The following is a 26019-nucleotide window of genomic DNA, read 5'->3' as shown; positions in this document are numbered from 1 at the left end:
TAGAAGGCTACCCGCAATGTTTGACCCACATTAAACAATTTAAAGGCAATGCTACCAAATGCTAATTGAGTGCATGTAAACTTCTCACCCACATGTGATGAAGGAAATAAAAGCTGAAATAAATCACTCTACTATTATTCTGACATTTCACATTCTTAAAATAAAGTGGTGATCCTAACTGACCTAAGACAGGGAATTGTTACTAGGATTAAATGTCAGGAATTGGGAAAAACTGAGTTTAAATGTAGTTGGCTAAAGTGTATGTAAACTTCCGACTTCAACTGTAGATACTTTTGTACATGTTTCCTCCAGCATATTCACAAGGTTATTTGCTGTTGTTCTGCGACTGATTTGCACTTCTCGCACCAAAGTACGTTAATCTCTAGGATACAGAACGCATCTACTTCCTGAGCTATATGACGGCTGTGTGGTCCCATGGTGTTTCTACTTACGTACTACTATTTGTACAAGTGAATGTGGTACCTTCAGGTGTTTGGAAATTGCTCCCAAGGATGAACCAGACTTGTGGAGGGCTAGCATTTTTTTTCTGGTTCTGGCTGATTTCTTTTGATTTTCCCATGATGTCAAGCAAAGAAACACTGAGTTTGAAGGTAGGCCTTGAGAAATACATCCACAGGGACACCTCCAATTGACTCAAATGATGTCAATTAGCCTATCAGAAGCTTCTAAAGCCATAACAATTTTCAGGGGGACAATGTGGCTGAATACAGGGGGCATGCAGTCAACGTGCGGTGGAACAGTTTAGTCAAGGTAATATTTACATGTAGGTAGGGGTAAATTGGGTGGTGGTTGGGGTCAATGAAAATAGTCTGGGTAGCCATTTGGTTAGCTGTTCAGGAGTCTAATGGATTGGGGGTAAAAGCTGGTAAGAAGCCTTTTGGACCTAGACTTGGCGCTCCAGTACCGTTTGCCGTGCGGTAGCAGAGAGAACAGTTTATGACTAGGGTGGAGGAAGTCTTTGACAATTTTTAGGGACTTCCTTTGACACCGCCTGATAAAGAGGTCCTGGATGGCAGGAAGCTTGGCCCCAGTAATGTACTGGGCCATAAGCACTACCCTCTGTAGTGCCTTGCGGTCGAAGGCCGAGCAGTAGCCATACTAAGCAGTGATGCAACTAGTCAGGACGCGGTGCAGCTGTAGAACCTTTTGAGGACCTGAGGACCCATGGCAAATCTTTTCATTCTCCTGTGGGGAATAGACGTTGTCATGCCCTCTTCACAACTGTCTTGGTGTGTTTGGATACCATTAATATTAGATTTTGTGCACCAGCTGGTAGATTGAAGACAGACTCAGCGATATGACATATATGCAGAAAGTAAACAGCATACTAGGAGCATTGAAGTGTGTGGCCAAACTTCTCAGCTGTTTTGTAAGACTGCAAGTCTCAAGTCAATTCTGACTCAAGTCCATGCCTCAAATACAGTAAATTATGGAAAAACTCATTTCAGACCAATGTAATGCATGATTAGGACCATTGTAATAGGTAAATAAATAAAAAAGATCTTTAAATGCATCATATTTTATTACAATATGGAAATAAGCAAAACATCAAGCGAAGTTAGGAAAAGTTGTCAATGTCTCCCTTCATTTCCTAAAATGAATGAAAGGAAAATGAACAAAGATTAAGTCATTCAAGTGACTCACATGAATTAACTAAGCACACATTTCAATGTAGGGAAACTTTTTGGTTTCCATACTCAATGCACTGTATTTCCTACAAGTGACGTGAAAGAGTCATAAGTTGTAAGCCACATACCTGTACGAGCTCTGTCTTATCAAAGTTCTTGCGGTACCTGTAGATGCTCTGACACAACAACGCATAGAGCTTCTCCAGCTGATGCACCTCATAACCCTCAGTCTTGGACACAGCTCTTTTGAGCAATTCCTGGACAAGAAATATTACACAAATCACTATGAATATAGGATGAATGGTTAAGCGTTTGGCTGTGACCACGATTGTTTTCGGGACCCATATTTCTGATCTACAACGTTCTGGTTGTAGTTCTGGTACATTGTAAGAAGCATGGCCTGACCTCAAAGACTGGTCAGGAGGGTACAGTACCTTGAGTTTGTCGTGGTCCACAACCAGCTGAGGGGTCTTCTGGGTCAGGATCTCCAGGGCCTTGTCCACGTCAATCAACTGCTGTTGCTGCTGCACCAGAGTCCTAGTGGCACGGGTCACACGCCTCTCTGTTGGAGGGAAACACAGGAAGCAATCAGAAGGGTGTGTGGGGGGTTCTAGGTTTCTACTCGGACATTGGATCTGAAGCATTAAGTGGGGGCATGGTTTCCTATTCTAGACCTTAGAGGTGTTACTTTGAAAAACGTGCAAACTAAGGCACAGAAGACCATTATAAGCATTTGCACTATTAATGTTGTTTGATATCTACAACAAAGTCAACCTTTCTGCAAGCGTTCACTCGCCCTCATGCTGTGGCTATCACTTTTACAGTACATCCAAAGGCACTCACTTTCACAAGAGTATTTAAATAAGTCAAGAAGTGGATATATCCCTTTAACTGATGCGTTGTGCTGAGTTAGAGCTCCAACAGCAGGAGCTCCGGAGCTCAGTGAGACTCACTGAACGATTCCCGTCGGCCAGAAGCAGTAGCTTGCTTCGCTGCCCGTGTCCTGGACCCTAATACAGACCTATGTCCCAGTCCTCCTCCAAAATGTCAGGCTCTTTGCATGGTGTTTCTCCCCCTGATCTATCTCCTTTGTCGGGGTGTTGTTAACTGGACTTGGGTCATGTTCCACTGGAGGAATGATGATGGTCTCCCGTTGACTGCCACCACTGGACCGGCTTAGACCCCAGACTGGACCTGTGTGATTCTTCTGTGGGGTCTTGAGCTTGCTGTTGCCAGTCTCCATTGGGGATGGGGGTGATGGGCTGCTCTGTAACACAGGCCTCTTCCACATCCTCGGCAGTGGTCTTCTCCGAGGTACACTCCATAGGGGAGTCTCCATAGCCGTTCTCTAGAATAGTCTCCAAAGGCTTAGCTTGTTTCTCTTCACCCTCCTCTATTCGATCCCTCTCATCCCCCTCTTCCTCCCCAGAGGTTGTGATCTCATTGTTGGAAGAAAAGGAAGACTTTTCTTTTTTCTTTTTAATTCTTCTTTATGATGCCGGAGGTCCGTTTGATTTTGGTTCGTTTCTTCTCACGGGGCTAGGAAAGAGGTTAAATAGAGAAGGTAATTTAACATGATAGAGAAATGGACAGGCAGAAAGACAGACTTCTCTGTAACCATGAATATTATCTTCCTCTCCTCCCTGGCTCTCAATTTCTGCTCTTCCATGTCATGGTGTTTTTTTTTTTTTTTTTAACTGTTTGGTCTGGACTTCTGACTGGTCCACTCAACTGGAAAGACTCCTCCACTTCCTCCTTCTGTTCCTGTCCTGATCGTTGGTACGTCCACTTCCTATCCCTCGCAACACATCTGGCTGGTATTAGTTTTCTGCCCTTACATTTTGAAACACGACTACTGATAATAACTGCTTACATACTGTAAATCAAGCAGTAAAAAAAACCTTGATGGTTGCCCAGTGTCTACCAGTATGAAGACTTTCTGAAGGCATGTAATTTCCTATGCAACAAATGACCTACCAATAAACAGTTAAGAAGTAGAGTGGTGAGACTTACGTGCGGGCCGTGGGGTGTTGGCAGTGAACGGGGTGCTGGCGTCTTTGCCAGTGTTACCGCCTGGCCTCTTGGACTCTGCGAACCCTTCCTCTCTGGGCAAGGTCTGGTAGTAAGAGGGGGCGAACTTTGATGACGTGCACCCTGTTGGCAGACATTCACATGTTATTCGCTTTGCCAGTGAAAGCTAAGACGTTTCAGGGAAAATAAGAGAGGGTTCATCTCATCATTGGACAAATAGTTCAAGAAGCTGACACCGACACGACAACTAGCTGAACTCGTCTGGAGAGTGGTTGTTCACACTTTATTTGAATACCATCAACAAACCATCTGTTGATAAAGCATCTGCTTGCTCAGGCTACGGTTGGGTTTAGGTTTAGAATAAGGCTTAGGAGATAGTTAGTTGAAATGTTACTGATAGATGCATCTACAGATGTTACCTGCACATCACTACCGTAGCTTTTAAATTCCAGCAATACGGCAACGTTATTACCTCTCTTGTTGCGTGACTCTCTGATCTGCTCACAGATCCTGTTAAAGTCCTCGTCCAGTTCGTCACGGATGATGGCGTGGGTCGTGTCCTTCAGGGCACAAGCCCGGTGACGAATCTGACGATCTGGAAACACAAAGAGAGAGAGAGAGACATTAATGACAAAGGTACATAGGTAGGGGGCCTTGTCATCCGCGGGGCTGACTAACTGCAGTGGAACAATGACAAGGGAGATAACTAACAAAAATAAATGTAGCATACTCAATGGAGTAAGATAAGCTTGGTCCCAGATCTGTTTGTGATGTCTTGCCAACTCCTACGGTCATTGGCAAGACAGCGGAAAACAGATCTGGAACCAGGCTAGAATTACATTTCAGTTATCATTTAATAGCAGCATTCAGTTGAATGAGATGGAGATGATTGTAGGTATACCAGATGGGTCGCTGTCAGGGTTGTACTCCAGGGCGTTCTTCCAGATCAGGTCCACGTCGTTGACAAACTCCCTGACGGTCACGTACTTGTGGAGGTCGACCTTGGACAGCACAGTGGAGAGGTCCATGGGATGCCTGATCACCTTAATATAGTCAGGAACCTGGCGAGAGAAGAACACAAGCCATTGATAAGATGGGGGACACAATACCACTCTGATAGGTTGTTTTGGATGAGAGCGTCGGTAACGGAGAGGCTACAGATCTGAGGTGATAACAGTGCAGCCCAAGGAACCACAGCTCACTTAGACTGTATGTACTTGTATTCAGACTCGCTAGTTAAGTAATTAAGTTTGGGTCATTCATCACTCAGCTTACATTAAGAGTAAAAGTAATCTTGACTATTTGTATTTATTTATTTTACCAGTTAAGTTCACTGAGAACATATTCTCATTTAAAGCCACAACCTGGGGAATAGTTACAAAGGGAGGGGGGGGGGGGTGAATGAGCCAATTGGAAGCTGGGGATTATTAGGTGGCCATGATGGTTTGAGGGCCAGATTGAGACTTTTTCCCAGACTCCGGGGTTAACACCACTACTCTTACAACAACAAGTACCATGGAATCTTTAGTGACCACAGAGAGTCAGGACACCAATTTAACGTCCCATCCGAAAGACGGCACCCGACACAGGACGACAACACCACATCTTCCTTCCTTGTTCCTCTCTCTTTTTCAGTGTTTTCTCCCTACCTCTTCGACATCCACAGGCTTAGTGAAGGCCTTGAAGCGCTTGTCCTGGGAGAGGCGCTCGGTGACGTTGCGCAGGAACAGCCTCAGCTCCCTGAGTGTGTCCTCCTCCTGCTCCTCCAGACGCAGACGCTCCCTCTCACTCATCTGCCTGGGGGGAGGAGGAGGGGCAAGGGGGAGCACCTCCATGGCATGCATCACTGACGCGGGGGAGGCAGAGCGGGTAAAGGAGAAGGATGGTTCAAATGGAGATGGGACACAAACAGCAATTATACCAAGTGATTACCAAAAGGTATACGTGTCTTGTACTTACAGGCTTTCTTCTTGGAAGCAGGTGCCCTGGCAGCCTGGCTAAGGATGAGATTCTCAAAGAACTTCCTTCTCTCCTGCTGGGTGGGAGTTTTGATAGAGTGCACTTCTCCGTACTCCAACCGGAACAGAGTCTGGATCTGCGAGAGACAAATTGTGGAATAGTTACCTCAGTGACCATTTAGGGCCTTCACCTCTACAAAGAGTATTAACTGAACGTAAAAATTTTAAATTAAAAAATTAAAACGCAAAATGGGTTGAGTAGCCCAGTAAGGTACTCCTCTACAGTACTTGTGATGTACAGTGGGGCAAAAAAGTATTTAGTCAGCCACCAATTGTGCAAGTTCTCCCACTTAAAAAGATGAGGCCTGTAATTTTAATCATAGGTACACTTCAACTATGACAGACAAAATGAGGGAAAAAAATCCAGAAAATCAGTGTAGGATATTTAATGAATTTATTTGCAAATTATGGTGGAAAATAAGTATTTGGTCAACAACAAAAGTTTCTCAATACTTTGTTATATACCCTTTGTTGGCAATGACAGAGGTCAAACGTTTTCTGTAAGTCTTCACAAGGTTTTCACACACTGTTGCTGGTATTTTGGCCAATTCCTCCATGCAGATCTCCTCTAGAGCAGTGATGTTTTGGAGGCTGTTGCTGGGCAACACAGACTTTCAACTCCCTCCAAAGATTTTCTATGGGGTTGAGATCTGGAGACTGGCTAGGCCACTCCTGGACCTTGAAATGCTTCTTACGAAGCCACTCCTTCGTTTGCACGGGCGGTGTGTTTGGGATCATTGTCATGCTGAAAGACCCAGCCACGTTTCATCTTCAATGCCCTTGCTGATGGAAGGAGGTTTTCACTCAACGGATCAGTCGTCCTGGTACCTTTGCAGAAAAACAGCCCCAAAGCATGATGTTTCCACCCCCATGCTTCACAGTAGGTATGGTGTTCTTTGGATGCAACTCAGCATTCTTTGTCCTCCAAACACGACGAGTTGAGTTTTTACCAAAAAGTTCTATTTTGGTTTCATCTGACCATATGACATTCTCCCAATCTTCTTCTGGATCATCCAAATGCTCTCTAGCAAACTTCAGACGGGCCTGGACATGTACTGGCTTAAGCAGGGGGACACGTCTGGCACTGCAGGATTTGAGTCCCTGGCGGCGTAGTGTGTTACTGATGGTAGGCTTTGTTACTTTGGTCCCAGCTCTCTGCAGGTCATTCACTAGGTCCCCCCGTGTGGTTCTGGGATTTTTGCTCACCGTTCTTGTGATCATTTTGACCCCACGGGGTGTGATCTTGCGTGGAGCCCCAGATCGAGGGAGATTATCAGTGGTCTTGTATGTCTTCCATTTCCTAATAATTGCTCCCACAGTTGATTTCTTCAAACCAAGCTGCTTACCTATTGCAGATTCAGTCTTCCAAGTCTGGTGCAGGTTTACAATTTTGTTTCTGGTGTCCTTTGACAGCTCTTTGGTCTTGGCCATAGTGGAGTTTGGAGTGTGACTGTTTGAGGTTGTGGACAGGTGTCTTTTATACTGATAACAAGTTCAAACAGGTGCCATTAATACAGGTAACGAGTGGAGGACAGAGGAGCATCTTAAATAAGAAGTTACAGGTCTGTGAGACATCTTGCTTGTTTGTAGATGACCAAATACTTATTTTCCACCATAATTTGCAAATAAATTCATTACAAATACTACAATGTGATTTTCTGGATTTTTTTCCCTCATTTTGTCTGTCATAGTTGAGGTGTACCTATGATGAAAATTACAGGCCTCATCTTTTTAAGTGGGAGAGCTTGCACAATTGGTGGCTGACTAAATACTTTTTTGCCCCACTGTAAATATATGGATGAGCAATTTGAGCGTGTTCGTGTTAAGACGTTATGTTTTTATGTGCCATAGATATCCTGTAACACATTTTCGGTATATTTTCTATAACATGCACTGTGTATTGTAATTTCGGGTCAGTTTGTTACATCTTCGAATAAGCAGCTTGCTGCCTAGATCCATTTTACACAGCTTCCATCTCTTTGGGCTGATTGTTATAAACTGGTCCTGGTTTTACCCCAGTCTTGCACACACTTTTTAAAGTAGCGATGAGCTTAATTCCTAACGGCGTTCATTGACAAGTTGTAATGTGATTCATTCTGTTAAGTCAAGCGCAATGAAACGATACATCCCAGGTGGTTTGCCCCACTGGGACTGTATATGGTGGGGGAGGCCCAGGTAAGACCTACCTCGTCAGCCAAGTCGTGGTGAGCCACGTTGCTGGTGGCCAGCAGCATAATGGGGGAGAAGGATGGGATGTCCTGCAGCAGGCTGAGGAATGTGGCCTTGAGGGTCAGGCCCACCGTGTCCCACCACTGCTGGATGTGGGGGATGTACAGGATGCTGGGGGAGGTCCGCTTGGCCTCGCAGAACACCTGGGGAAGGCAGGGCGAGAGGTCACCGACACTATCACTCACCAACCTAGCACTTAGGTCGGGATGCAAATTGCACTTGACTTAGTAATTATGTGCTTGATGGAGTTAGCCTTTCTACACCAATTTGTAAGTCGCTCTGGATAAGAGCGTCTGCTAAATGACTTAAATGTTAAATGTTACATTGAAGTCAACTTTTGGGCTATAGTTCTCTCCACCACAAATGAGAGGAGCATGTTAACACTTCACTTCTAGAAGACTACATTCGGTTCAGCCAGTACCTGAGCACAGGCCTCCTCGGGGGAGGTGCAGCTGACTCCAAACAGCACGGCCATGTCCAGGGTGTAGACGGTGAACTTCTCCAGGGCGTGGAGCACGGCGGGGGCCAGGTGGGAGCTCTGACCCGCCCCAGGACGCCCAGCCAGCAGCAGCCTGGGCCGGTAGGTGGTGGGGTGGCAGGTCGCACTCCTGGAACAGGAGGCGAGAGGTGAAGTGAATGGAGACTCCGGGATGTGATTATGAACGGAAACAACGAGAATAGGGGGTTTATTTAATTTACATATCTACGTCTTATAGGTTGCCTTACCTGGCAAAATGGAGGAAGCTCCCTTTGGTGGTGGTCTGTTTGGTGATGGAATTATTGGTTGAGGGGCCCTCATCCCCACTGTACATGAGGTCATCCTCCAGAATGCTAGCTGTCAGATCTAATCAAAGGAAAAAGTTGATTAAGAAGTTGCATCAACTGAACTTAACCAACGATCCACTCTAACAGTGACCTAGCCTGGTCCCACATCTGTTTGTGCTGTATAGCCAACATTGGCATGACAATAGGAATCGGCAAGACAGCACAAAATAAATCTGGGACCCGATATCAACGACCGTGACTGTGTTTCCAGACCAAACTGAACCGCGACCCGGACCCACCTGTGTCCCTCTTCCTCTTGAGGCCCTGCTCGGCGTGGGGGAAGACCTTCTGCAGTGCGTCCAGCACGTTGGTGAGTTCGGGGCCCAGCAGAGGCGTGACCACGGGGGTCAGGGCCTTGGCAGGGGACGACACGGCCCTCTGGGAGGCTGGCACCATCTTCCTCATGGCGGCCACAAAGTCCCTGCTGTTGATGTTGATTGAGCCCACATCCAGCAGGAGCTTCTGGGACGTGCCGTAGATCTGGGGGTAACGGCGGCGTAGCGCGCAGAGGGCCGCCTCGGCGCACACCGCCTTGATGTCGGCGCCGCAGTAGCCTGGGGTACAGAGGGGGAAGATGTTGTGGTTAATACGTGGCATGTGTCAGATTGACTGTGGAACTGTGTTAAATCGATAGATGAATTATGGTGATCTGTCTGGATATTATGAGACAGCAAAACTACATAGTCCTTTTTGTTCTCACAATTATTGTGAAATCTCGACTTCCCCAATGCTAGAGTTGATTTGGAATACATTAGGCACCTACCAACACATTTATCAGCCAACTCCTCCAGGAAAGGATCGGACGGTGTAGGACTCCACTGTCTGGTGTGAATCTTTAGGATATCTTTCCGGGACTGGAGTTGGAGAAAGAAATTAAAAGGTAAAGCACACAAATGAAACGTAACTGCACGCAGGTCTCCGATTTCAGTGGAAGAGTCGGATAAACATTGGAGTTACACATGCACACATATCAACTCAAGTGAGGATCCCCACACACACAGGGGATCAGTCTTACCTCACGATCAGGGAGGCCAAAGAGGAACTCCCTGTCGAAGCGTCCGGGGCGTCTAAGGGCGGGGTCGATGGAGTCCAGTCGGTTGGTGGCGCCAATCACCACCACCTCTCCTCGGTTATCCAGGCCATCCATCAGGGCCAGCAGGGTGGACACGATGGAACTGCGGGAAGGAACCACAAGGGGGGAGTACACAATGTTTGGCATGCAGGTGCAATCAAGGGTAAGTCTCTGTAAGCAGTGACTTCACTGGTGTGAAATAAAGAGTGGCTGAAATGTCACACCTGTGTATCTGGTCTTGGCGACTGGAGCGAACCGGAGCCAGCCCATCGATTTCATCAAAGAAGATAATGGCTGGCCGCATCTGGTAGGCCTGTGGGTACAAATAATGAGTCTTGCGGTCAGTGCAAGTACATCCCTATATAATAGGCATTACCCTAAAACAGCCAGCCTGCCACCCTCGCATTTCACTTTGCAGATTTACAACAAGAGACCAATAGTGACTTGAGCAGGAAATTCTGATAGATAGGCAAATACTAGACTCAATGGTCTCACAAAAACTGAACGCACCAGTGATAATTGTATGAATGATCTCCAGTGTGTTGTATGAGGAAATGTACTGTACTTGGTCAAAGAGCAGCCTGAGCTGGCGTTCCGACTCGCCCACCCACTTGCTCAAGCAGTCGGCCCCCTTCCTCATGAAGAAGGCCACCTTCCTGTCTCCCTGGCTGCACTCGTTGGCCAGCGCTCTGGCTACCAGGGTCTTCCCCGTACCCGGGGGACCATAGAACAGGCAGCCCCTGCAATAGACAACAGGGATTGTCTTAGAACATATCCTTGCAAAGGACACAACTGATCCAAGAGCCAATTCAATTAGTGGATAAGGCTGTGATTAGGGTTGGGGGTGGGGCTTAAATCCATTGACAGGATCCATTAGAGTTGCTCACCCACAAGTAAGTTCCTCGTCGAGTCATAAGCTATTTCCCATGTCATTATTGTAAGCTATCCGAGATCATGTAAATCAACTGCTAGTTACCCAATAAAGTATGTTAGCTTTTCAACCTTAAAACAAGTGCTCACCTTGGGGGCTGGATCTTGAATTTCTCAAACACCTCTGGGTAGAGCAGAGGGAAGACTACCATCTCTTTCAGGGCGGAGATGTGGCTTGTCAGACCGCCAACGCTGTCAAAGCGCACCTTGAGGTAAGAGAGAGGGTTGGTACATTACACAGAAGCAGGAAGATAATTTAAAGACCATAGCATGTAGGCAAACCAACTTTGAGATGAAAAAATACATTTAAAAATGGCTTAAAAATCATTTCACATTTCAATTCAGCTGACTGTAATGTTAGAACCTACCGACTGGTCAATCACCATGGGGTCGACATCCGCCAGGCTCGCACCCATCTTCATTCTGTCCTTATGGATTCCCAAAATGTCCTCTTTGCGCAAATTCAGAGGCAGACACCTGAGAGGGATCCCAAAATGTGCGGTTTTGGCAAGCTTATTCTGAGCAAATGCTCAAAACCACACCGGATTCCGCTGGTGTAAAATATTAGACTAAGATTTTGTTTAAAAATCCAGATATTAATATAGTTTCTTGTGTTAGTCTCATATAGGAGAAACTCATGAGTAAGATCATGTGTTCACTCTAAAAGGTCTGGCTCCCAATGAACCTCACCAAGGAGATATTACTAGAACAACCAAGCTGGAACCTTCGTCAATTATTACATCATCGACGACCACCACTCATGTTGTCATAGACACAGTTCAAAAAACATTCAAGAGTGGGGAATCATTGGTCTGCTCAGCAGGCCCTTTTCTTCTAGCATGTTCATTATCCTTTATATTTATTATTATTATTATCCTTTAAATATGATTGAATCGTGTCCAAGATAATATGTGATGTCAAATAACAGATGATCAGTATAAAAAATGATGTAATATGTAACAAAACATTGTTTAATCCTTTCTGTAGTCTTTTCTTTTTTTACCCCTTTTTCGTGGTATCCAATTGTTTTTAGTAGCTACTATCTTGTCTCATCGCTACAACTCCCGTACAGGCTCGGGAGAGACGAAGGTTGAAAGTCATGCGTCCTCCGATACACAACCCAACCAAGCCGCACTGCTTCTTCACACAGCGCGCATCCAACCCGGAAGCCAGCTGCACCAATGTGTCGGAGGAAACACTGTACACCTGGAAACCTTGGTTAGCGTGCACTGCACCCGGCCCGCCACAGGAGTCGCTGGTGCATTTATTTATTTATATTGGTGCGCGATGAGACAATGACATCCCTACCGGCCAAGCCCTCCCTAACCCGGGCGTCGCGACCTGTGCGTCACCCCACGGACCTCCCGGTCGCGGCCGGTTACGACAGAGCCTGGGCACGAACCGAGTCTCTGATGGCACAGCTGGCGCTGCAGTACAGCGCCCTTAACCACTGTGCCACCCGGGAGGCTGTAGTACCCATTTCTAGCGGAGATGTCATCTGTGAACTAAATTAAACATTTTACCATTGTAGGGACAAGTAAAACTGTTAAAGTGTATCAAACTGATGACATGTTAACTGACCTGTTCTTGGCTTCTTGCTCTGCGTCTTCCTCATCAGAGGAGTCATCCTCATCAGAGGAGCTGGCTTCCTGCGTGTGCCAAGCATACCTTTTCCTGTGGGTCAAACCAAACCATAAGGAGACAGAGAAAGGACAAACTTCGTTGCTACTTTACGGTGCTCCTCTCTTCGCAAGCTGTCAGTCCCCAATAGCAAATGTGAGACCAAAGTTGTTTAAATTGTGCCAAAGACTCACCTGCCTATAGACCCAATCCTGTTGGTGAAACAAGAAAAGATATGAAAAACATTAAAACCTCACATTGAAAAGTAATCTATATTCACAACGTCCTACAAGAGCAGCCCTTAGACAACAAACCAGAACCATTTACAAAGACCCAACACATGAAACACACCCTACAATATATTTAGGTTAAAACAGATTTTGATCCTAAAAAAATAACACAATAAAACGAATGTAATATACATATGGACTAAGACTATTGGTAAAGTGCCAGTGAAGTAGAGTACTGTGGGAGGGTGAGCAACAGTGCAGACCTGCCACTCCTTCGGCTGGTAGTATAGGCACTCCTGGGCACTGAGGCACTGATGCGGTAGCTCCCTCTAGTGGAAGTTGCCTGACGGTCAAAAAACATGGGCGGCTGATTCCTGGATTCTACAGATGAAACAGTGAGAGGAGTAACATGATAAGCACTGATCTCCCTGCCCATAGTCAAGCACTTCAGTGGGAGTGTTAATCTAGGCTCAGTTTTGCTTTCTAGATCAGAATATTGTTTGTGGAGATATGCTCTGATGAAGGTTGACATTAAACCACATTAAGATGTGATGAAATCCTTTTATTTTTTATTTGAACTAAGTTACACTTCTCAAAAGGCACCGAATTGGTGGAACTACGCTAATTTACAGAGAACATTTCTCAGAAGGCTCTAGTTCAGTGAAGAGTAATACGTTGGGATGTGCTTTTTACGGGATTCAAATGTGAAAAGGACCAACCATCCAGTGGCGCATGGTAACGAACCACCGCTTTTTTCTGTCGAGGTTCATAGCGCTTGTCGTTATTGTCGTTTTCATCGTCCTCATCATCGTCATCCTCATCGTCGTCCTCATCATCTCCACCGTCATCAGAGTACTCTGGAAATAGGTGTTGGACCAAAAGTTAATGAACTCCTGTTTAGAGCGTTATGGTCAAACATACTGTAGCTTTCCCCTAAACTACAATAGAAACATACCTTCAGTTTCTTGTTTGGAAACAGTTTTTACTGTTGGAGAGTCGGTAGTCTTCTTTCGCTGAGCTTTAGAATACATCATCTGCGATTTAACAAAAAAATCTATAAACTTCATAGATACAACTGGTATGTATAGCCATGTCCTTTTTCAATGACTGGTATGACACAATGGTACATATTTCAGTGAGACTTCAAATCTCAAAAGGGATCATTGGTAATTTCCATGCATTAGTCTCATTTCTCATATCTCAAGGCTATAAACCAGGGATAACTGTGTGAAATTCTAATTAAATGTATTACTACTCCGGTTTCTTCAAATATGGTGGCCACTGATAAACCCTTTATAAGTCATCTGCTGGTGAATGAGGCAACAACATCACAATAGTGTGATTACTTTCCCCAAAACCACAGCAGAGAGGACTGCTGAGGGCAGAGAGGGAGAGCGAAAGGTGGTGGACCACAGATGGGTGCAACACCCTTACAATGGCCTGATAAGAGATTGTGTGCGGTAGCAGAAGATACAGAACCTGGAAAAAGTGGCCAGTTACTATGTAAACATTTCTACAGGGCAACAAGCCCTTGTGTTTGGGTAGAGTTAGTGTGAGTCTTCAATGTCAATGAATGGTTTCTTATTGTTTGCAACTTATACACTCTGTACTGTATGTCATCCCTGCCTTTGTGGGTGGCTGAATGGCAAAATTATATTTCACAAGATGGAAAAGGCCTCACTGATTGTTTGGAGTTTTTCAAGTGGCGGCACATCTTCATGTCATCAATCTTGTGGAGGACCGCCTCAGCAGTACTACGGAGAAAAACAAGTGACGACATAAAAACTTCTGATGGTATCCTTCTTTAGCATGACTTCGTGGAGGTTTTGGGTCCCAATGCAATAAGCATTAATTGTGTACTTTTTGGGGGGAAAAGCAGAGGAATTTGTAATATTCCTATAATAACCCACGTCTGACATCTGTAATAACCCAAATAGTCCCTGTATTAAGACTATCCCCCATGTTACACACTCTACTGGGGAAGTAAACAAGAGACTAGGGAGCAAGGACACACGGGGGGGAATCAGGATTTTGTGGTGATGCTCCTTACTCAGTGATGAGGCAGTCGTAGATCATGGACTGTTGGTCCCTGGTGGTTCTGGTGCTGCGTCTCAAAACCCCCTGGGATCCTCCAGGTCTAGGGGACCCCTCTGGTACAGGTATTCAAATCACAATTCATAACTTATTCACAATTCTGTGTAGGTGAATGAGTGTGAATGTGAATGATTCTTTTGAGTCAATTGTGGGACATCCTCTTTTTATGTATTTTTTATTTTTATTGCTGTGTGTTTTTTATGGCATGTCTAAATAGGTGAATAGGTGAATTGTTGTGTTCTAGGAAAGACCTAGATTGTGTTTGCATCATAATGTCAAACATGCTTTAAACTCACCAGTTTGGTCATCTTCACTGGCCCCATTGACCTGAAACCTGGGTGATTTCCTGGGAAGGAATCAAAAATAACATTGAAAAAAAAAATACCTTAAAATGTCAGAAGAATACTTGATGGTATCAAAATCAGTGCTCTGTAGGACTAGCCTGGGTACCAGTCTGTTCAGCTAACATTCCACCCCAGCAATGACATGGAGTAGGCCTACAGGGAGTGGAAAGTTACCTAAACAGACTGGTACCCAGGCTACTGTAAGACTGCAGACAACGACGCATCTTGACTTTATACCTGGCTTAGGGATAGAAACATTAGCCTACCACATGCCAAAATGTTTATGCAGTGCATTAGGCAAGTATTTCAGACCCCTTGACTTTTTCCACATTTTCTTAAATTACAGCCTTATTCTAAAATGGATTAAATAAGACATTTTCCTCATCAATCTTCACACAATACCCCATAATGAAAGATATAATATATATAAATAAAACTTGAATATCACATTTACATAACTATTCAGACCCTTCACTTTTTTAAAGCACATTGGTAGCGATTACAGCCTCGAGTCTTGGGTATGACGCAACACATTTGAGCACCAAATTTGAGAGAAATAAGCTTTTTGTGCATATGGAAAATGTCAGATCTTTTATTTCAGCTCTTGAAACATGGGACCAACACTTTACATGATGTGTTTATATTTTCGTTCAGTGTACATCCCTAATATTTAACTCGTGAGTACTCTGACTTGCCTTGTTATCTTTCTGACAGGTCTCCCGTTCTCCGGTATTTGCTCATTTAGCTCTTCCAAGGAGATAATATGCCGTTCCTTCTCATCAACATATCCCTGAGAAAGAGAACAGCAGAACTCAAATAAAAAAAAATAGTAGTAGTTTGTTTAAGACAAAGTTTAGAAATGTACAACAATTATATATATATATATTTTTTATCGGTGACATTTGCAGATTTTGCGAAGAGCTGAGGTGACTTGACAGTTTTCAAATGAGGACACTAGAATTGTTCAACTCACCTTAGTCAAGCGTGCGGACTTCCTCGGTAAATTCTGCGGGGATTGAAAATCGGCGTCTGGTTGTGAAGACTTTTGGTTTGTTGATTGGTCTGCGTCCGAAATTCTACCTATAATCACCATTGTGTTGAATTAAGTGCGCATTTATGGGGTTGAATAGCTAATACTACGCACAATTATTCACAAGTGCAATGTTAACAATGGTATGTATCGGTCTATCTCGATATAATTGCGAATTGTGAACAAGGTCCTAGCAAACCTGAGCTGTCAAAACTACTTCTGTATAAATTCAAAAGACCGAATTCTGTCGCCACCTACGTCACAGATCGTATGCTGGCAGCGTTCGTTTTACATCCCCGGGGCGGAAAGATTAGTTTATTATGAATCTCCATTAGCTACGGCACATGCAGCAGCTATTATTCCTGGGGTCCACATAAAACTTACAAAAACATGACAAAGTACGGAACAGTTATAGACAAGGACATTGCCTACATACATACACTACATTTCAAAAGTTTGGGGTCAATTAGAAATGTCCTTGTTTTTAAAGAAAAACACATTAACATTAATGTCTACACTGTAAATTATTATTGGAGTTGGAAACGGCCGATTTTTTAATGGAATATCTACATAGGCGTACAGAGGCCCATTATCAGCAACCATCACTTCTGTGTTGCAACGGCACGTTGTGTTAGCTAATCCAAGTTTATCATTTTAAAAGGTTAATTGATCATTAGAAAACCCTTTTGCAATTATGTTAGCACAACTGAACACTGTTGTCCTTATTAAAGAAGCAATAAAACTGGCTTTCTTAGACTAGTTGAGTATCTGTAGCATCAACATTTGTGGGTTCGATTACAGGCTCAAAATGGCCAGAAACAAAGACCTTTCTTCTGAAACTCGTCAGTCTATTCTTGTTCTAAGAAATGAAGGCTGTTCCATGCAAGAAACTGAAGATCTCGTACAACTCTGTGTACTACTCCCTTCACAGAACAGCGCAAACTGGCACTAACCAGAATAGAAAGAGGGATGGGAGGCCCCGGTGCACAACTGAGCAAGAAGACAAGTACATTAGTGTCTAGTTTAAGAAACAGACACCTCACAAGTCCTCAACTGGCAGCTTTATTAAATAGTAGCCGCAAAACACCAGTCTCAACTCAACAGTATAGAGGCGACTCCAGGATGCTGGCCTTCTAGGCACAGTTCCTCTGTCCAGTGTCTGTGTTCTTTTGCCCATCTTAATCTTTTATATTTATTGGCCAATCTGAGACAAGGCTTTTTCTCATTTCTCTCTGCCTAGAAGTCCAGCATCCCGGAGTCACCTCTTCACTGTTGAGAGTGGTGTTTTGTGGGTACTATTTAATGAAGCTGTCAGTTGAGGACTTGTGAGGCGTCTGTTCCCAAAACTACCATCTGTTACGAACAGAGTGGACTAAGTTCTGTAGACTTTACCCTTTGCAAAAGTTTATAAAGGTGCAAATGCGAATTGAGTTATGGCACAAGCGCACTTCACAGAGTAAGCATTCCCCAACGAAAATATGCAAGTGCCTGCGAGAATGCGTCATTAGAATCTTGCTAGCTCATGCTTGGCTCTGCCCATCTCTTGGATTTTTCCGCCCACAATGGCTCATTTGTTCCTATTTGAAATGACAGGCTCTGGTCAATCTTGGTACAATCCTGATCTAGCGAGCTTACATTCTGTTATGTGTAGCGATACAGAATGTAAGCTCGTGAGATCAGGATGGTTCGCACAAGGCTACAATGGGGGTAGATAATTAACTGAAATGTATTAGTCACACGCAATCTCAATTGGTCCAAGGGGGTGGGGGGGCTGCATCATTGGTAGGGGACGACATATTTACTGTTGCCTTGTTTCCTTATTGATATAAACCATATATGCAAAAGTATCTGGATACCCCTTCAAATTAGTGGATTCGGCTATTTCAGCCACAACCATTGCTAAAATCGAGCACACAGCCATGAAATCTCCATAGACAAAACATTGGCAGTAGAATGGCCTTACTGAAGAGCTCAGTGACTTTCAACGTGGCATCGTCATAAGATGCCACTTTTCCAACAAGTCAGTTCGTCAAATTTCTGCCCTGCTAGAGCTGCTCCGGTCAACTCTAATTGCTGCTATTGTGAAGTGGGAACGTCTAGGAGTAACAACGGGTCAGCCATGAAGTGGTAGGCCACACAAGCTCACAGAACGAGACCGCTGAGCACTGAAGCAGGTAAAAATAGTCTGTCCTTGGTTGCAACACTCAGTACAGAGTTCCAACGGCCTCAGGAAGCAACGTCAGGACTATACCGATCATAGGGAGCTTCATGAAATGGGTTTCCATGGCCGAGCAGACAAGCCTAAGATCACCATGCGCAATGCCATGCGTCGGCTGGAGTGGTGTTAAGCTCGCCGCCATTGGACTCTGGAGCAGTGGAAAAAAGTTCTCCGGAGTGATGAATCACGCTTCACCATCTACAGCATTCAATAACATTCAAGATGAGTCTGTGCTTCCAACTTTGTGGCAACAGTTTGGGGAAGGCCCTTTCCTGTTCCAGCATGACAATGCCGCCATGCAAAAAGTGTGGTCCATACAGAAATGAATGGGCTGCACAGAGTCCTTACCTCAACCCCATTGAACACCTTTGGGATGAATTGGAACGCCGACTGCGAACCAGGCCTAATCGCCTAACATCAGTGCCCGACCTCACCAATGCTCGTGGCTGAATGGAACCAAGTCCCCGCAGCAATGTTCCAACATCTAGTGGAAAGCCTTCCCAGAAGAGTCAAGGCTGTTATAGCAGCAAAGGGGGGACCTACTCCATATTAATGCCCATAATTTTAGAATTAAATGTTTGACGAGCAGGTGTCCACATACACTACATGACCTGTATCTGCTAAAACAAATAAACATTTGTAATTAGCATATTTCAAATAATTGAATAAGGAATTCACATGATCATATTCATATCATATTGTATATTATAAACATAATATGTCATAAATGTAATTATCCCCAGCACATAACTTCAGAGCCAGTATCCAAACCATAACATAATTGCAGTCAGTATTTCAATCAGAAGAATACTATTCATCATAATATAAAACCTATTATTTCTATCAAGTAATCACTCTTAAACCATAATTATCTCCAATGCATTTACAAAATATATGCACCATCGTTTAATGATTAAATTATTTCACTGCATAGCTAAACGTTAGTATCCACAGCAGCAACATTCCTTTGCCACTGAAAGGGTTTTAAATACGTTGCAGATATGAAACACAGACAATCATAATATCAGTCAGAAAAATCCCAGTTTATGCTTCAAAACCAACTTTATTAAGAAGGTTTAAAAATTAGCTTCTATTTGACAATTCCATGACGTAACGTACAGTAAGGCATTGTTGGCAGAATAGATGGATACAGTTCAATGCATGATTTACATAATACACCACTACATTTCTTGGTAGTCTAAAAAAAATATTGCTAGCAGGTTGTAAATCACAGCTGGCCTGGTAGATTGTTTACTGCCTCCACCCATTTGGGATGCACCGTTTCAGTTTCAATTACTCCATATTTTGAACAAAAATGGACAACTGTAACTAAAGCTGGGAATGACCATACAATCAAACTAGCAAGGGCAATAATCCCAAATCAGTCACAATGGGGCTAATAGCCTAGCGCACATGTGTCAAACAAGGCCTGCGGGCCAAATAGAACACACAAGCAAGTATAAATTAGTCAACAGTTCAGTCATCTACTCTATGAAAATACAGCCTGATGTGCTCCCATCCAGTGTTGCCAAATAATTTTCAAGGTAAATTGCTAGAGGCAGGTTGATTTGTTGCTAAGCGTGATAACGTAAAACTGCGTCATTACGTAGAATACACAATAACGTTACTCAGATTGACTGGCCATCTTTGCAAAAAATATGATTTGACATTTGTTCGTGTCGACTCCCACCCACTCTTTTCTGTTCTTCTGGCTGTACAATTTTGATTGACACTTGTTGATTGATGTTGTAAATTCTGTTCAAGATCAATCATTCGTTACCAACTACACTGCTCAAAAAGATAAAGGGAACACTTAAACAACACAAAGTAACTCCAAGTCAATCACACTTCTGTGAAATCAAACTGTCCACTTAGGAAGCAACAGAAACCCGTTTTTGTGTCATTTACACAGGGAAGAATTGTGTGTGTCATTTAGAGGGGAAATGCATGCATTTTAGAGTTTGAGTCACTTTTCAAAAGTTGCTAAAAGTTCAAAATACATTTTTAAATCTAGCTAAATTTGTTACTAGGTGCTGTTTGAAAAAGTTGCCAGGGTAGTCTGAAAAGTTCCTAAATCTAGCAACAAAATTGCTAAATTGCCATCACTGCTCCCATCCGGTGAATTCAACTCCAATTGTGCTGCTGTCGTGTATCCCGTTTACAGCGCACAGCTGAGGGAAGGTTACTAAAATGTAGCAGCCTGGCTTCGGTTTTTAAAGCTCGACAAAAATGTAACCTGCAACAAAACACCACACAAAGGAGAAAGACGTAGGCCTATTACAGCATCATTAAAGCAATGGCCTAGGCTGGCTACTCAACTACAATAACTTACATTTTGAGTGTACCCTACAGCAACGTTGCATTTAAGTTTGTTACAACAAACCTATTTTTGTTATTTGGAGTGAAATACTTTTTTATATTATTTTTTTTAAATAGGGTCACAGCATATCATGCACATCTACAAGCATAACAACAAAGGCTGGACAAATATTATTTCATATTTTATTTAAATATGTTCAAATGCTATATAAAGCAGCCTCCTATGTACATAAATTGGCATTATAAAGGGCCATATTTATTCTTTTAAAAAATTGCCCATTTGGGTCTCGGTTGCACATTTGTTTTGTAATAAAAAAATGTTTAAAAATAAATACATTTGGCCCTGTTGCCGATTCAGTTTGACACCCTAGGGCTAGCGTATCTATACTGAACAAAAATATAAACGCAACATGTAACGTGTGGGTCCCATTTTTCATTAGCTGAATTGTTTTATTTTTAAATGTTCCATATGCACAAAAATATTATTTTTCTCAAATGTTTACATCACTGTTAGCGCACATTTCTCCTTTGCCAAAATGATCCATCCACCTGACAGGTGTTGCATATCAAGAAGCTGATTAAACAGCATGATCATTACACAGGTGCACCTTGTGCTAGGGACAATAAAAGTCCACAACACAATAACACAGATGTCTCAAGTTGAGGGAGCATGCAATTGGCATGCTGACTTCAGGAATGTCCACCAGAGCTGTTGCCAGATAATTTAATGTCAATTTCTCTACCATAAGTCTCCTCCGTCGTTTTAGAGAATTTGGCATTATGTCCAACGGCCTCACAACCGCAGACCACATGTAACCACACCAGCAAAGGACCTCCACATCCGGCTTCTTCACCTGCGGGATCATCTAAGAGCAGCCACCTGGACAGCTGGGGAAACTGTGGGTTTGCAGGGAAACTCATCTGCGTGCTGGTAGTCCTCACCAGTCTTGACCTGACAGCAGTTTGGTGACGTAACCAACGTCAGTGGGCAAATTCTCACCTTTGATGGCCACTGGCAAGCTGGAGAAGTTTGCTTTTCACGGATGAATCCTGGTTTCAACTGTACCGGGCAGATGGCAAGCAGCGTGTATGGCGTCGTGTTGGTGAGTGGTTTGCTGATGTCAACATTGTGAACAGAGTGCCCCATGGTGGCGGAGTTATGGTATGGGCAGGGATAGGCATTAGCTACGGACAACAAATCCAATTTTATCGATGGCAATTTTAATGCAGAGATACCGTGACAAGATCCTGAGGCCCAAGGCCGTCATCACCTCATGTTTTACCATGATAATGCACTGCCCCATGTTGCAAGGATCTGTACACAATTCCTGGAAGCTGAAAACATCCCAGTTCTTCCATGGCCTGCATACTCAGCACACGTCACCCATTGATCATGTTTGGGATGCTCTGGATCGACGTGCACAACAGTGTGTCCCAGTTCCTGCCAATATCCAGAAACGTCGCACTGCCATTGAAGAGGAGTGGGACAACATTTCAAAAGGTCACAATCAACTGCATGATCAACTCAATGCTAAGAGGTGTCACGCTGCATGAGGCAAATGGTGGTCACACCAGATACTGACTGGTTCTGATCCTCACCCCTACTTGTTTTTTAAAAAGGTATCTGTGACCATCGGACGCATATTAGTATTCCCAGTCGTGAAATCCATAGATTAGGACCTAATATATTTATTTCAATTGACTGATTTCATTATATGAACTGTAACTCAGTCAAATCTTTGAAATTGTTGCATGTTGCATTTATATTTCTGTTCAGTGCATTTATGTAGCTAGCTATTTATTTAGCAAGCTAAAAACACAGAGGCTAACGTTAACCTAGCTAACTGCTGGGAGGATGTCTTGTCATTGTAGGAGTGGGTGAGTGACTGACTTTTTCCCCCTCATTGTTTTTCAGTGGCTACAGCTAGAGGTGCAGGTGTTATTCAAAACATTTGAAATTGCTTTCCTAGCTAGCTGAGCTGAACTTGAACTTAGCATATCTCCTAGTTGTCAACCAAATTATGTAGTATTTGGCGTCGATCAAATGGGCGGGCAGACGGGCAAATTCCCATTCAGATGTCAAAACCCGGTTTGGAACAAGCGTGCATTGACAGGCAAGCTGCAGAAGGACGAGCAGGCTACTATTCCCCATCGTTTCAGTGGAATTTTGATGGCCAACTAGCTTAACAGGTTTGACAGGGTTTATCTAAGGTGTCCTCGTTAGATTTTAGCTTATCTCGCTAACAATAGCATTAGATGTTGATTTTGTTGTTGTTGATGTGCATCGGCAACTGAGGGAGAGACAGCCTACCTTTTCATGGTTGTTTTATCAATAGGACTGTGAAGTTCCCAAATGGAAGAGGACTCCCGTGGTATTTACATGTTTGCAGAAATCCATTCAGGTGTATTTTGAGGCTTTTGGGCGAATACGTTCTAATGATCTAAAGTCACACTGTTGCCATTACATGTAAACACAGTCCAGTTCAAAGTTAAGGATGGCAGGCCCGTGTGGCAAACGACATATTTGCATATAGGCTTACTATAGCTCTGATTGGCTATGACGCACCGGTCTGCGTAAACTCTGGTCCAAGACAGATGTTTTATTTACTGCAGTGTATATTAAATATCAGCCGCTTTCCCACTCTATATTGCTATAGAATTTTCACAAAAGCAGTACTATACATCCCAAACATTCTATGAATTATCATATCTAAGTGCTCACTTGTCAGATTATTATAAATGTTTATTTTAAAAAGGTGTGATTTTCCTGGGGGTGTATATGAACAGATTTTGGGTTAAAGCTGATGTTGGGTTAAAGCTGAAATCCTCAAAAAACAGCACCATTGATCACCCAAGGCACATTTGTTATCATTTTTTTTTTTTTTTTTTTAAGAATAATAATAAGAAAATAAGTAGTACAGTGGGACAAAAAAAGTGAAGACTTACAGAAAACGTTTGACCTCGACAAAGGGTATATAACAAAGTATTGAGAAACGTTTGTTATTGACCAAATACTTATTTTCCACCATAATTTACAAATAAATTCATTAAAAATCCTACAATGTGATTTTTTGGATTTTTTTCCCCCATTTTGTCTGTCATAGTGGAAGTGTACCTATGATGAAAATTACAGGCCTGGGAGAACTTGCACAATTGGTGGCTGACTAAATACTTTTTTGCCCCACTGTACATACTCTGCTGTTCTATCACGCATGCAATGATGTCAGAGAAAAACATAAAACTGTTTTTTGAAGCAACATCTTTGTTGTTATATCACAAACGGACGTGGAAGTTTCGCCACAACGGATTTCGACTTTAAGGTTGCTGCAATATCATGGATGAGCAGCATTAGGTCAGAATAGACCATCAGGTCAAATTGGATAGAGAAACACTCAAATTCAACGATAACTTTCCCAAAAATTATTTCTGTATTAACATCAGTCTGATCATTTTCTCTTCACCGTGGCTCAGACGTTCCAAAACAATCTAATTGTTAACAGGCTAACGTTTAAACAGTCTATATCTATTCATTTGGAACCAACAGCATGAATGATCCAGTGTGGTGTTGCTTTCCTTTCGAGTTTTGTCCACATCCTGCATTTTTAGTCCCATCTTCTGACGTGAGATGTCCGTTTCCTCACTGTCTTTCGCCATTCTGTTTTGGTTCTGTTTTTGTCATTTGTGGACTTTATCCACGTTTCATCAGGTAAGCATTCCCAGTGAATCTTCTACCACACACACAGAACAGCCATGCTGTTTTTTACCTGTGTGAGTCAGTATATGCCTGTTCAGGTGTGTTTTTCGACTGAATTTCTTTCCGCAGCTACCACAGCTAAATGGTCTCTCTCCTGTGTGAGTACGTACATGTTGGGTTAGGTTCCCCTTCTGATAGAAGCTTTTCCCGCAGTATCCACAGCTAAATGCTTTCTCTCCTTTATGAGTCTGTATATGCACATTCAGCAGCCCCTCGCTATAGAAGCATTTCCCACAGTCACCACAGCTAAATGGCCTCTCTCGTGTATGAATCCTCATGTGCTGGGATAGATGTGCTCTGTTTTTAAAGGTCTTGCCACAAACAAGGCAGGGGTTCCCACCGTGACAGAGTGGGACGTGGGCCTTCAGTTTACTGGTGGAGTTGTAGGGGCACTCAACAGGTCTTTCCCTGGCGAGAGTCACATGCCTCTGAAGGTCAGCCTTTAGAGCAAATACTTTGCCGCAGTCACAGCAGCAGTGAGATTTTTTAGACATGGTACTGAGTTTAGAACAGTATTCCCCCAATGTTGGTTCGGGATCCAATGGTGGACTGTTTACTTGGTCACTAATTACAGCTGAGCAGTGGCTGATGGCTTCCTGATCCCATTCACTTTTCACACAGGGAGAACTAAATATAAACTCTATGGTATTACCCTTCGGCCCTTGAAACTGATCTTCCTCCTGGCTAGTCCTCAGTTCCTCTTTAATCAGTATGTGCCCTGGTTCCTCTTGTCCCAGACTAGGGCACCACTCCTGCTCACAGTGTTTTTGCTCAGGGGGAAACTCCTCTTCTGAGACAGGGAGAGAGAGCTGCTGGGAGTCTGGATGGAAGAAATTATAGGCGCAGAAATGCCTGAGTACACATTATTTTTGCAAAATCAACTAAATAATCATGCATGGTGAAAGCTAAACTAAAAAGATAATGAAATGATAATCGCTGATAGCCTAAACAGTATATTAAGTGAGTAAATGGGATCTACACACAAACCTATTGTACATAGTTTTATACCCGGTGTAATCCCAAAGTGTCTCCGTAGACGATCATTCTCCTCTTTAGATCGTGAGATCACATCCTGGTACTCAGTTACGACTTTCTCAACTGCCCCAAAAATCTCCACAGTCGCCGCCGTCAAACACTCAGAAAGAAACGAATTCAAAGACTGTAATTTAGACATAGTTAGTAGACTTGTGGTATTATTATTGTCAAAAGAGCCTGTTCCTCTCAGGTTGTATTCACCTATGTAGTCTACAATTCGTCTACGAGGAAGGAATGTTAAAAAAGAAACTCGCTCTCCCAGTTCTACATCCGTGTTGTCTTCTTCTTCCGTTCTAATGAGTGGGTATGGCGAACCCAGAAACATACATTTGCGCCCCCGGGTGGATGCAATATTACTACAGAGAACTACATATGGCGCAAAAAGCAATCATTTCTACTGAATACAAATATAAACACAATAATTTGAACGATTTTACTGAGTTACAGTTCATATACAAAAATCAGTCAATTGAAGAAAAAAAATCATTAGGCCCTAATCTATGGATTTCACATGACTGGGCAGGGTCACAGACATGGGTGGGCCTATACCCTCCCAGGCCAATCAAAATGAGTTTTCCCCCACAAAAGGGCTTTCTTTATTACAGACAGAAATACTCCTCA

At 43.4% G+C, this 26019-nt stretch overlaps 1 protein-coding gene across 6 annotated transcripts; it reads right to left on the bottom strand.

Moving 5' to 3' along the window:
- Window positions 1-1511: 1511 nt before the first annotated feature.
- On the bottom strand, window positions 1512-25701 carry LOC118399343 (ATPase family AAA domain-containing protein 2-like). 6 transcript variants are annotated; one of them, XM_052472057.1, is made up of 30 exons: window positions 25351-25701; window positions 22921-25183; window positions 16016-16122; window positions 15738-15832; window positions 14995-15044; window positions 14655-14754; window positions 14286-14358; window positions 13560-13638; window positions 13324-13461; window positions 12868-12985; window positions 12569-12586; window positions 12336-12428; window positions 11123-11231; window positions 10845-10960; window positions 10390-10564; window positions 10049-10137; window positions 9768-9927; window positions 9516-9606; window positions 8992-9306; window positions 8654-8771; window positions 8349-8535; window positions 7885-8070; window positions 5640-5775; window positions 5330-5526; window positions 4582-4741; window positions 4153-4275; window positions 3663-3803; window positions 2084-2211; window positions 1778-1906; window positions 1512-1612 (listed from the first exon to the last, which is right to left on the bottom strand). In XM_052472057.1, exons 6-30 carry the CDS (start codon window positions 14678-14680, stop codon window positions 1580-1582), a joined length of 3138 nt encoding a protein of 1045 aa, XP_052328017.1. In that variant the 5' UTR covers window positions 14681-14754; window positions 14995-15044; window positions 15738-15832; window positions 16016-16122; window positions 22921-25183; window positions 25351-25701; the 3' UTR covers window positions 1512-1579. The 6 variants fall into 6 exon arrangements, 3 of the variants coding, with proteins under 3 accessions (XP_052328017.1, XP_052328018.1, XP_035651244.1); XM_052472058.1 differs by having other exon boundaries at window positions 25372-25701; XM_035795351.2 differs by lacking the exons at window positions 22921-25183; window positions 25351-25701 and having other exon boundaries at window positions 16016-16365.
- Window positions 25702-26019: the final 318 nt, after the last annotated feature.

Source organism: Oncorhynchus keta, chromosome 20 (assembly GCF_023373465.1).
Source record: "Oncorhynchus keta strain PuntledgeMale-10-30-2019 chromosome 20, Oket_V2, whole genome shotgun sequence".
Taxonomy (NCBI): domain Eukaryota; kingdom Metazoa; phylum Chordata; class Actinopteri; order Salmoniformes; family Salmonidae; genus Oncorhynchus; species Oncorhynchus keta.
Note: the sequence above shows the minus strand (reverse complement) of the source record. Positions and strands in the feature narration are given on the sequence as shown.

Bases quoted from the DNA above. Each gene is read 5' to 3' on its own strand.
- LOC118399343 (XM_035795351.2), bottom strand. From the start codon at position 16,135: ATGGTGATTATAGGTAGAATTTCGGACGCAGACCAATCAACAAACCAA. The intron at 8,536-8,653 runs GTAAGGCAACCT...CTCCTGTTCCAG, and splicing joins AGCTTCCTCCATTTTGCCAG to GAGTGCGACCTGCCACCCCA. The intron at 8,071-8,348 runs GTACTGGCTGAA...TGCCTTCCCCAG, and splicing joins CCGAGGAGGCCTGTGCTCAG to GTGTTCTGCGAGGCCAAGCG.